The sequence below is a fragment of the Lissotriton helveticus genome, chromosome 7 (genome assembly GCF_964261635.1).
Source record: "Lissotriton helveticus chromosome 7, aLisHel1.1, whole genome shotgun sequence".
Classification (NCBI taxonomy): domain Eukaryota; kingdom Metazoa; phylum Chordata; class Amphibia; order Caudata; family Salamandridae; genus Lissotriton; species Lissotriton helveticus.
The window spans coordinates 478,869,793-478,881,999 of record NC_136068.1 but is presented as its reverse complement, the minus strand read 5'-3'; the positions used below and the strand labels follow the sequence as shown (position 1 = coordinate 478,881,999).

Here is a 12,207-nt window from a genome sequence, read left to right as displayed (position 1 = left end):
GTTTGCCGAACAGAATACCATTGTAGAAGTGTGGATTTGATGGGATCTTCTCATTTATTTTAATGACACACGTTTCATGCTAAAATCGAATATCTTTGCAGTAGAAAAATGGGGGCATGTGTATAAGAAAGTGGCGGATCCCGGGTTAGCTCCAAAATTGATAAAGCTACACGCAGTCACTTTAGAAATGCAGGGATACACCGTAATTTACAATAATACGGTGCACCCTTGCTTTTCTCCCTGCGCTGGTGCTAAATTTAGCTGCCTATCGCTAATGCACTCATCCTTGCACCATAGTGCAAGGGTGCCTGAGTTGAGGAAATGATTGTTTATGTGCAGGAATGTGTCCCTTCCTGTACATAAACAATCCAGAATGGCGATTTGTAAATTCTATATTTGCTGCATTGTGCAGCACACATAGACGTTGCAAATTGTAAATGGTTGTTTAAGTGCAGGAAGGCACATCTTCCTGCACATAAACAACCATTCATGACTATTTGCCGTTTCTGTGTAACAGCAAAAGAAAGGAGAAATAACACATTTTTCCTTGTTTCGGCCTTATTAAGACCAGGTTTTCCCTGGTCTTAATTTTGGCGCTGCCTCCTATTTACGCCACCCTTGTAAATAGGGGACAACATCAAAAAGAAATGGGTGTAGCGTCGGAACACCCACCTCAACACCCATTGCCCGCCCCGTTCCCTCTAAGTGCTGTGTAAAAGGGGGGCCTTATTCACAAGGTCGTGTTACACCGCTTGTAAATAAGGCGAAGGGTTTATCGCCACAGGAACGTCACTAAAAGTGACGTTCCTCTGGCAATAGGGGCTTGTAAATATGCCCCGTAATATTTTTGATAGTGGAGCCGTAATTAAAGAACGTTTTCTGTGCTGAGGGTGGAGTGTAAGAGGTTTTTAGAAGGTCTGATAATGTGGAATAGAGTGGGGGGTTTATCAGGATGGTACTTCTTTGCATAGGGCAGTGAAGAGGAGAGTGGGGGAGGTGAAGGTGGAGGTGGTGTTTCCTGGTAACATTGACATGTTTTTCTTTCCTGCCAATGCAGATCCTCCCAAAGTGAATATGTACACGACTGGCCCACTGGAGGAAGGAAAGGAAAACACAGGGGTTTGTCTGGTACGTGGCTTTCATCCACCGGACATCAAAGTGGCTGTGCTGAAAAATGGAGAAGAAATAAAAAACACGCAGGGCACGGATATGTCATTCGATAATGACTGGAAATACCAATGGATGAAGTACTTCACGTTCACCTACACCTCGGGCGATGAGTATGAATGCAGGGTGGCTCATGGCCAGTCTGAACCCAAGGTCTACAAGTGGGGTGAGTATCCTGCAGGTGAAAAACGCAGGGGCGGGGGATTCCTATAGCTCAAGACATGTTGATTTTTGTGGTAGGCAAGAAGATTTAATGTCTATTTTGCCCGACGGATAACTAGTCATTGAGTCACGTAAACAGTGTACGAGGTGTGGGACTCTGGGGCTCACAGACAATCAGAAATGCTGTAAGAAATGTGGCGTACTTTTGTAGGTCTCTGATTGGCTAGACACCCAGCACTGACTGGCCAGATGGATGGTAATGTACATGGCGGTGATGGTGCCAAAGTCCAAGCCAAAGAACGACCTGCACTTTGATCTGCCCTGCTGTCGGAGAAAGAGGAAAGTCGATTTGGTGTGGCTTCCCAGCTGTGTGTCAGTCAAGGGCAGGCCCAACCCCAACCCCACCGCCTCCTTCTCCCCGCTCTCTCATGTGCAGGCTCATGCAGTGCTTGAAATGGAAAAATAGAAGTGCAGGTACTCTTTACTAGAGAATTTCCGGTACTCTACAATTAAAAGTATAGCATTTCTTTTGACAAGTGCCGGTACTCTCCCTCTCAAAATAAAACAAGCATTTGCAATGCAACAGGTCTCGCATTAGTTAGAGTTAGAGAATTTGGCATTGTTTATATTTAGCTGGATATGTTTGCTGGTTTGTGTACTGTGTGTGTTAGGGAATAGCCGGTTTGTATGTATCTGTGGAGTAAGTATGTGTATTATAGCGTTCCCATGCCATGTTTACATTGCCAGTGAGGCTAACAGTAGACATATACACAGAGACAAACATACAGAGAGACACATGCACCGATACACACATAGAGACAAACACACACAAACGCACACTGATACAGACAGGCACATAGAAACATACACACAGAGACGCACAGACAGTCACACACACATAGAGACTGACACACATACGGAGACGCGCACACAGACAGAGACACACATAGAAACAAAGATGCACACACAGAGAAGAGACGTACTTACAGAGACAAATGCACCTATAGAGACGCGCACACACAGAGATAGAGACGCACATACAGAAAAATACACACAGATAGAGACACCCACACAGAGGCAGAGATGTGCACCGAGAGACAGAAACACACACATAGAGATGCACACACAGACACAGATACAGAAACGCACACACAGCAAAAAACGCACGCAGACAGAGATATGCACACAAGAGGGGATGTCACTGTTAGGGGATGCCATGACAGAGAGGTGTGGGAGGTGGGCTGGCATGTACAGGGAAGGAAACATACATTACATTTTTTTTTAAATTACCAAGAGAACAATGGGAAAACAGAGAGGGTGAACAAATACAAAAAAGTAAGTGAGGGAGATAGATAGATAAAAACGAGACTTATTGGCGATGCCAATGCTTGTTTTACTGGTAGGTGTTGTTTATTGGCACCCAGCAGTTAGTGTTTCTTAACTGAACCACACATGTCAGGGTGACTGGTATTTTGCTTATGCCTGCCCGACATGTACAGTTCAGGCTTCCCCAGTCATAGCTGTCAGGGAGGCTGGGAAGCAAATACACAGCTCCATCGTTCTCAGATGGAGCACTGTGGTTGCCCGTCCCAGCCAATCCTCACACTGCACTTATGCTGTTTACTATTATAAACACCATGAAAGCAGTACTATCATTGGCTGGGATGCATGGTGTTTAGTTTCACTTTACCCGCCCGGCATGCATTGCTCAGCTCTTCTATTCAGCGCGTGATGCAGTGGATTTCAGAGTCGGCCCGCACACGTGCAAAGAAGGTCAACTGCTGAGGTAAGTTGAATGTTTATTTATTATGTTTATTTATTATTATTACTATATAACTTCTTGTGGTGTGTTTTATGTAATGTAATGGTGCTCATGCAAAGCGCTCCAATCCTGTTGGGCGAGTTCGCATTATGTAAAAACTGCAAAAATAAATAAATAAACAATGTTAAGGTAGCAGCAGGAGAAAGTACCCTATAAACGCCCCACTATTTTCGAGAGTCACCTGCCGCCACTGCCATGAAGGAATAGCCACATTTTCGAGAGCCACTGGATGCTGATTTTTGAAGGTCGGTCACCACTACCTCATTCTTCATCCCCACAGGTTTTATGGTAGCAGTCAACACAGATAACATATATAGGCCAAGTAAGATAAGATGTATACTTTGGGTTGAGAAGCAGAGTGGGGCCAAGGCTGCGTGTTTGCCATGAGGTTACAACGTCCTGCGGATGGAGCGGTTAGGGCAGAAGGAATGTAAAGTTTGAACACGGAATGGGTGAAAAGTGAGAGGACTGTAAATCATGCTCGAAGAAGGGGGTGGTTTTGGATCGGAGTATAGCAATGTATATTTGTATAAAAAAAATAGGTGTAATTGGGATTACTAGTTTCATGAAACTTGTTGCCAGTTTTACCTTAGCTGTACTGAAGCTGCACCCTCCTGGGTGCTCAGATGTAGCGCTGCACAGACATCGGCAGATCAAAGCTCTTTAACAGGGTATCCTACTCCACCAGGATTAGACGTCACATAACCGGAACAGCAGAGATCAGCACTCCCCATCCTACCCCTGCCTTCCTCACGCTCTACTGCTAACCTTTACGGCACTTTTTACATACTGGTGATAAATGAAGCAAACCTGAGGTGTTTATGGTCGTGTTTCACTGTGAGCAAAAGAAAATCATTGATTTTAAATGTGCCCTGCCTTATCACTTTTGTCGCTGGTGCATTATGGAATTGAGGGCAAGCTGGGCATATGTAAGACAAGCATTGGAAAGGGCATTAGATCTGCTCTCCACAAAAAACAAGTGTGTGTTTGTGTGCGCCAGACTGCTGAAGCGGCGTGCAGGCTGTAGGAACAGAACCTGTGTTTGTTTGCCTATTCTGGGCATTTCCCATTGTCCATGACAGGTTTCTCTGATATGTTTTCTTCATGATTCTCGAATATTTGCGTGTCTAATGGCGAGGGGGCCGTCACCTGTGATTTGTTGACAGTGAAGGTGGCTTCTGCGGCGAGGAGGAAAGAGAATTATTGCACGGGCAAAGCGTTTACTATGGCACCATGGCGATGCCACCTCCCTGTGGTGCCCAAACACTGTTGCAAAGAGGGATGCAAGTGCTTGACAGGTTAGCGATGGAGACCAATGGGGATGGCGGGCACTGAGAGCAATATCCGTTCAATGGAGGGTGTAAATACCGTGCATCGAACACAACAACCTGCTTGCTGCCAGGGCATGATTTACTATATATGGAGGTACGCGGTCCCTGCGTGCCCGTCTCCATGATTTCATGATCACTTATGACCTAAAAGGGTGATGCTGAGGTCTAGAGCGGCCACATGATGAGTTATTCCGCTGACGGGGGCGGCGAAGAAAGGGCTTGTGAAATTAACGCCCGGGCTGGTGTTTCTTTCAGATAAAAAATGCCCCGAAATTCTCCCGGGTTGGTGCGGGTAGGGACGCGGCTGGTGCCGGGGGGGAATTACAGCTGTTTTTTTTCAATAAATGATGCTAGGAAGGCAGGGCAATAATTGAGAAAAAAGACGGAAGGTGGTGGGAGAGGTCTTTTTAGCCTGCTGCTATTTTTGTAGTGAAGGTAGGTGCCTTTTCTCTAGTGGTTCTTTATTATTTTGAAAAGGATGCTGGCTAAACACAAAAATATGAAACTAGGAAAAAAAACAAGTGTTTAGAATAGAGTCACTTCTTGTTTGCAGGGCACACTATCTATCTGTCCCCATGTGTGAGCGCCCAGCAAAATCCATCTGAGTAGCTGAATTGACTGCCAATCCTTTGCTTTAATGTGCAGCATGCGTTATCCCACGCATTATATATTTAACTACCAGTCATGAAATCACGCGTGCATTCATCTGGTGATATCGCATCCGCCTCGGGGATGCCGTCACCTCGGTGAGTCAGCTGATGCTTTTGTCAGCCGGCTGTTTATAACTCAAATTATCTCTGTGGAGGTAAAAGAGTTCAATTTATCTCTCTCCAGAACTCCATCACGGCTCCTTCTGCTCCCTTTGATGTGCTTTAATGCCGGATAAAAAACATATGAAACAAGCAGTACTGAAAGCGATCGCTTTCGCGATCGCTATAGTAAAAAGCCTGTGAGTGGTGCGCACTCGCCACTGCAGGCATTTGTCTTCAATTATCTCGCCCGTGTCGGCAAGATAATTGGAGACATATGGGCTTTGGTGCGCGTAACAGACACCAATAGGCCATGGGCGGAGCTACGCGACCGCCTATGGCCTATTGTGTGCTCTGTTAAAAAACAGCACGCACTTCAAGCCCAATCAAAATGGACCTACGAAATAACACGCACGCGCTGTGAGGAATTTCCATGTCCATTTTGAAAACCCCTACAAAACGGCTCGCCTACGCGAGCACTGCTACGCAGTGCATCACGAGGGCTCGCCCTTAAAAGTGCCTGTACCTGTACCGGCCCATTTAAAGCATCAGGCCCATGAGAGACGGATTCATGTCGAGAGCGATAAAACTATAGTCAGTGGTACCCCCTCTTATCTGCCGTCTCTTTTTATTATGTGAGACCCCTCATCTCCCTCCTTGCGGTGTTTCATTTCCTTTTGCAGCTCCCCTGACACTGCTGTGACAGAAACTTTATTACTTTTTAACAGAAACAAATCAACAAAGCATGTATGCTTGAGTCAAACACGGCGTTCTAAAAAAATCTCAAAACACTACCTTCCATGAGAAGAACTAAAGACACAGCATTACCCTTTGAGAAAGATACACCCAGCTGGCTGAATTGCACAGTATAGACCCAGAAATCCTCAGATTAATCCTGGTTACCCCAATTGCGTGATCCTGGGCAAATATTTTATTTCACCAACCCTCTTTTTTCTTCATTATCATTTACTAGAGCACAGTCAAATACACAAGTTCAAGATATGCATTCTTCACAAACCTCAATATAAACCTGTTTTGTGTATAATAAGAATCAAGGCTATCTAAAGGGTGCTCTTGAAAAATAACTTGCCTTTTGGTTCAATAGACTTCTTCAGAGTGGGAGCTCCTTCAATGAATGACTCTCAAATGCAGTGATATAATTTATTGTACCAGGTGGGACATTTCCACATGTTAATTAAATACACTTTAATTTTGAAGAACCATTATCATATTTTGACATTGTTTGTTAAATGAGTCACATGATATGATTATGGCTCGGCGCATACATGGGCTCTTAGAGCCAAGCTGAATCCTTCTCCGGGCTTTCACTGTTAATTCACTGCCCCCTCCCCCCACCCATCCTGTGATAGAATACATCGAGACGACCTTGCGCCCAGCCCGCCCCTGCCTGCACCATTCAGCTCGAAAACTGAAAAGTACTTGCGATGGAAACGCCGATGATTGGCCACTTTCTTTTATTCACAATGACCGGCTAAGTCGTTGCCCTGTCTGGATGCCCAGGGATTCAGAGAGGCTTGAGTTTACATGGCACTTGCTCTTCAAACTTGTCTGTTGGTGCCCAGGGATGGATTGGGATTAGAAATCAGCCCGGGCACGCAAAAGAAGAGTGGCCCACATTTGCATATTGCCTTTCCGCAAAACGCTGCTTCAGCAAGTTTATTTTGGGAAACGGCCACTACAACGCGGCCGTTTCCACGCACACCATAACCACGCATGCATTACAACGCATGCGTGGTTACAACGAGAAGCCTTTACCACGCATACCTTTACTACGAAAAACGTAGTAAAGGCATGTGTGCTAAAGTAAAAAAAAACATAAAGGGGGGGTTTGGGGGGTCTCCCCCCAACAAAAGAAAAGCGTGGGTTTAAAAAGAAAAAGACGAACCTGTTTGAGAAAAAAAAAGTGAAGGAGATCGGCGTCTTAAGAGGTAACGGAAAAACACTTCCGCTTCCTCTTAATGACGTACAACGTCACCACGGAAAAACAAAGAGAGGAGAGGTAAGGAGGAATGGATGGGTGTTCTAGCAGAGAGTTAAATTAAAAAAAAGTACATTTTTAGGGTGAAAGTCTGTTAACATGAAAATACCATTTACATGCATATTTTCGAAAATCGTTGAAAAAGTATGCGTGTAAAAGGTATTTTCGTGGTAAAGGATGTGCGTGGTGACTGCATTCTGTTGTAACGCATGCGTGGTAAAGGCATGTGTTACAACGTAATTCGTTGTAAAATCATACAACCGTTTATTTTACACCTGAAAAACAGCGAGGCCTCTTCCTGTTCGGGCCCCCTGCCCCCGCTCAGTATGCAGACTTTAATTGGCCGGCCCAGTGAGTGAAAGGGAGTGACACCTCTGCCCGTTGATAAAGGGGAGGTAATAGACTCCCATCTGCCTTCAAAAATGCCACTCAGGCCCCACTGGGTTGATACCGACATCTAAACACACTAGGCACAGCCCAAATCAGCCCCACATGCTGCCAAAAAAGCAGCCCAAAGCTGGAACTTTGATACTGGCCCCTCGGCCATTGCCTGCGTGCCCGCCTTACCAATCCGACCCTGTAGTTGCCCCCATGCCAGTCATATCAGTTCGACTAGGAGCAAGAGTTTCATTTTGCTGGGTTGCTCGCACTGTGGGATTGAGTGAAGGGAACTGAATATAACACTCTGTAGCTGCATTGAGCCTCTGAAGTGTGTGTAGTATACCACAGCAAAAAAGATTGCCTCTATGCATCAGCTGTCAAGGCGAGAAATGACTGATCCTTGGCATAATGACATGTCTTCCTTTTCAGAAACGCCTCCCGGAAACCTTATAGCTACAGGGCAGCACTGCAATAATGACTACTATGCAGCTGCCTACAATACTCCAAACTAGCATTTACAATGCAATAGGTCTCGAATTTTTTGAGTTTAAGCTATTGGCATTGTAAATGACAACGTCTTTAATTTATATGTTGGATTTTACAATAGATAAATAAAAAGCATTGTCATTTACAATGCCAATAGCTCAAACTCTCGCAGATGCGAGACCTATTGCATTGCCACAGTGAAAGCGCACCCTCGCCTTTTCTGCCAGCGGCGCTTCTAGGTGCTTTCTTCAGAGAGCAAACATTAAAACTCGGACTCTTATGTGGATTACCTCTTGGTGACCTCATAAATTTCAAATTAGCTAATGCACATAATGATACTGGTGACTAGGACACAAGTCATTTCCCTGAGGTGTAACGCCTCCAGCTAGAAATCGTTTTTACGCAAGCGCACCCTCTGTCGGGCAGTTGTAACAAGCACCATGGTCCAATGTATCCCAGGTGCCTGAAAGAATCAATCTGCTGGAACCTATAGAGCCCTTCCCAAAGATATCTAGCCAAAGGCCAATCCCCTGTGCTTAGTGCTATGCAAACAAATGATGGATAGAATGCTGAAGGAATCATACATTCACCCCCAGTCAAGAGATCTGGGTTAAATCCATCGTTTGTTTGCTCACCATGCCACCCCAGTTTAGACCCAGCCATATGCCATATGGTGTAGTGGGCAAAATATCAATGGATTTAACCCAGATCTTTTGACTGGGGGAGAATGATTGCAGTGTCAGCATTCTGTCCATCAATTTGTTTGCTGTAACACTTTTCGCCCTAAGTGGGATGGGTATGCCCAGACGTGGGTCCCTTGCTCACTGTGCCACTGGATTCAAGCTAGCCTGACTGAAGAAATATGACATACCCTGAAACCGGTCCCAGGATTCTTGTTTCCTGTCTGTGGAGGACCTGGCCTGGCAGTTTGGTCTGGACTGTTCCCATGGGGCACAGGGTCAAGACTGATTTGCATATGGCTGGGTCCAAACTGGGGTGGCGTAATGGGCAAAAGAAAGATGGATTGAACCCAAATCTTTTGACTGGGGGAGAATGTTTGCATTGTCAGCGTTCCGTCCATCATTTGTTTGCTGTAACACTGATCTCCTGTGCTGAGGCAGAAAAGGTAACCTCTAAAACTGAAATCTGAGCAGCGTGCAAGAGATGAATGAGTTAACCATAAAAATAAGACCCGAGACTAGAAGTTCAACTGAAACCGTGTGGAGATTATTATTTTTTTTATTCATTCTGAATCGACTTGTTGAGTCTGAAGGTGTTTTTAGCAGGTTGATTCAGTGACTTAGTAAAACTGATGGATGGACAATCCCAATGAATAGGTCAGTTTGTTTTGATATTACAGAGTTTTTAGTTAGTTGACCAGTCCGCAGCAGCTGGACGCATTAAGCCAACCCTCAGGTGTAACTGAAGAGCATGCTTCAAGAAACCAAGAGCTGAAATCAAAGACTTCAGTGACTTATCACAGTGATCTTGTGTCGCGATGCTTCTATATTGTATCGTATTTGTATTTATACAGCTCTTACTGCCGCTGACAAGGCGTTGAAGCGCTTTTTCAGCGAGTAGCACGCTACTCCGTGACCCATAAAGGATTAGTGTTGAATTAGTATAGTGAAATATGAAAGTAATTTGAGTGGTAGATAGGTTAGTCAGTTATTTGGCTTCAGAAGGATAGCAGAGAGTAGAAGCGGCCACCCTTGCAGGCGTCCTGCGAGTGTTTGAAGGGAGACATCCACAGTCGTATAAACGCTGGCATACATAAATACATAGAAGTAGCTACCATTGCTGGTGTCCTGCGAGTGCTGTGGGGGCGGGAGGGGTATCCACAGTGAAAGCGCTGCTAATATATAGAAGTGGTCGGCATCCCGCGAGTGCTGGGGGGGGCAGTCACAGCTAAACCGCGCATGGCACGCTGCTAATACATAGAAACAGCCGCTATTGCTGGCGTCCTGCAAGTCCTACCTATATTAATTAAGTAACTAGCGCTCCAAACTTCTAATGAAATCTCCCGAGTAGGATACACGTAAAAGGGCCAGTTCTAATGGGAGTTAACAGAAAACAGGATGGTATTAAGGAGGCACTAATAAGCCTATCAACAAATCAGAAACCAACATTTACAAAGGACAATGACACAAGCCAGTAAAAAATATGGGCGGAGAGTGGGTGGAGCTTCAAGTCCATACCTGAATACATCATGCCTCACAGAGCAGTGCATGGACTGCCCAGGCTCTACCTATAAAGGGATTGAGGGGCCAAGTTGCTGACAGATGTAGCATTGCCGGCTACCTTACCTTTAAGGGCACAAACGGAGACCAGAAGAATAGTGATCTGGCTATGATACAGGAGTTTCAAATATAGGATGTCGCAGTATGAAACCAGATTGGACACTTGAACGGAAAATTGGATACCCAGGCGAAGGGTTATGATTTGAAACTAGAGAACAGGCTCAGAAATAAGACTGCAACTTGTTTCGTAGTTCACCTTGCCGGACAAGTTGGTCAGTTTATGAACGTAGCTTGAAAAGGGCATGGAGACATATACCGAAGACATTTGACACTTTAAAAGCAAGGATGACGCTAGAGACCCTTTAATGCAAGTACTAGGTCGATGCCTATTCCTGTTGTACCATAGCAACACAATCTTCACAGAAACCTAGTTTTGTAAGGTTCAGTTATACTTTTGCGTCAGTGTACACCTTTAAACTCTGAGAAGACCACTCTGAAATGGAAACACTGCAGATCAGTGTCGGCAGTTAAATATTGATTAATACAGACTTCTTGCCTCCAAAGGAGAGAGACACACCCGAGTATTTATGGGAAAGTTTGAAGCTAAAATGCACTGCAAATGAAATGAAGAACGGAAAAGGTGAAACCATGAAAAAACTCATTCCAGATACCAATATAGCATAATGAAAATATTTCTGACTGTCCCCTTGCACACATCAGATTCGATCAGCCCAGACATTTTAGCCGACAAGACAATCCTAAATATCCCTTACTACAGTACGATGGCACCGATATGGAACTCCCCCGGTACACCGGACTGCTTAAAAGACGCCATGGCCACCCCCTTAAAACTAAACAATATCAAATACTGGGGTCAACTTCTAAATGGGTCAACTTTAATCTCATGGGAAGAAATGCACAAGATCTCAAATGGTTCAATATCAAAATTTAAGTTTTACCAATTAAGCAGCTGGGCAAAGACAATACCAACACATGACAAGGATAGCAAAACTATAGAGAAAGACATGATAAAAAACCTACCCATAAACAAGGAGATATCCAAGTGGTACTGGTCTTTAATAATGGAGGAAGATGAAAGTTCCCAGACGGCAGTTCAAATCTGGGGGAAAGACCTGATTACAGAAGATCTAACTAGTATATGGGAAGACTCAATAGAGAAATGTTGGTCAACATTAAAATCAGCGGCACTGAAAAAGAATCATCTTTATACTTTGTATAGAGCGTATTGGACACCAAAAAAACTTTCAAAATTCAAAAACGCAGGTATCAAAAAGTGCCCTAAATGTGGAGAAGAAAAGGCAGATGACGTCCATATGTTCTGGAGTTGCCCATCCTTAAGAACATTCTGGGAAGAAGTTGGTAAGACGTTAAAATCGATATTTCAGAAACACCTAAAAGTAAGTACAACCCTTATTCTCTTTGGTATTGATAGCACAACAGAGAATGTTAAACTAACGGTAATGGAAGTAAAGCTTCTTTTTGTATTAATGGTGATCGCTAGAAGGGAGATCTGCATTAAGTGGATTGGCCCATCCCCTCCGACACATGGAGAGTGGATGAACTCAGCTATTAAGATAAATAAACTAGATAAAAGGGGAAAAATTAGCAAGAGGTTTAAATATTGGGAGATTATGGAAAAATATCTGACCTCTGAATAACACACTGTCCTATGATTTAAGCGAAAGCATAATCTGGTTAAATGAGTATGATACTCATAGAGTAGCCAAGGTGGCTAGCTCCCCTCCTTTTGATTACAGATATGTTTATATGTAAATGGAAAAAGGAACTCCTTTGACTGAGCAAGATAAGGGAAAACTCCCCAGATAAGAGAGAACATGGGGCAGTGGCG

At 44.4% G+C, this 12,207-nt stretch overlaps 1 protein-coding gene across 2 annotated transcripts in view; it reads left to right on the top strand.

The window, feature by feature from the left end:
- B2M (beta-2-microglobulin) overlaps nucleotides 1-12,207 on the top strand; it is a 69,173-nt gene that overhangs the window by 29,986 nt on the left and 26,980 nt on the right. For both annotated transcript variants that reach the window (XR_013598591.1, XM_078652453.1), the window contains exon 2: nucleotides 1,058-1,333. Coding sequence is in view for 1 of the 2 variants with exons in the window: in XM_078652453.1 (XP_078508579.1) it covers nucleotides 1,058-1,333 (276 nt within the window). In the remaining variant the exon portion in view is untranslated. The remainder of the gene's footprint in view (nucleotides 1-1,057; nucleotides 1,334-12,207) is intronic.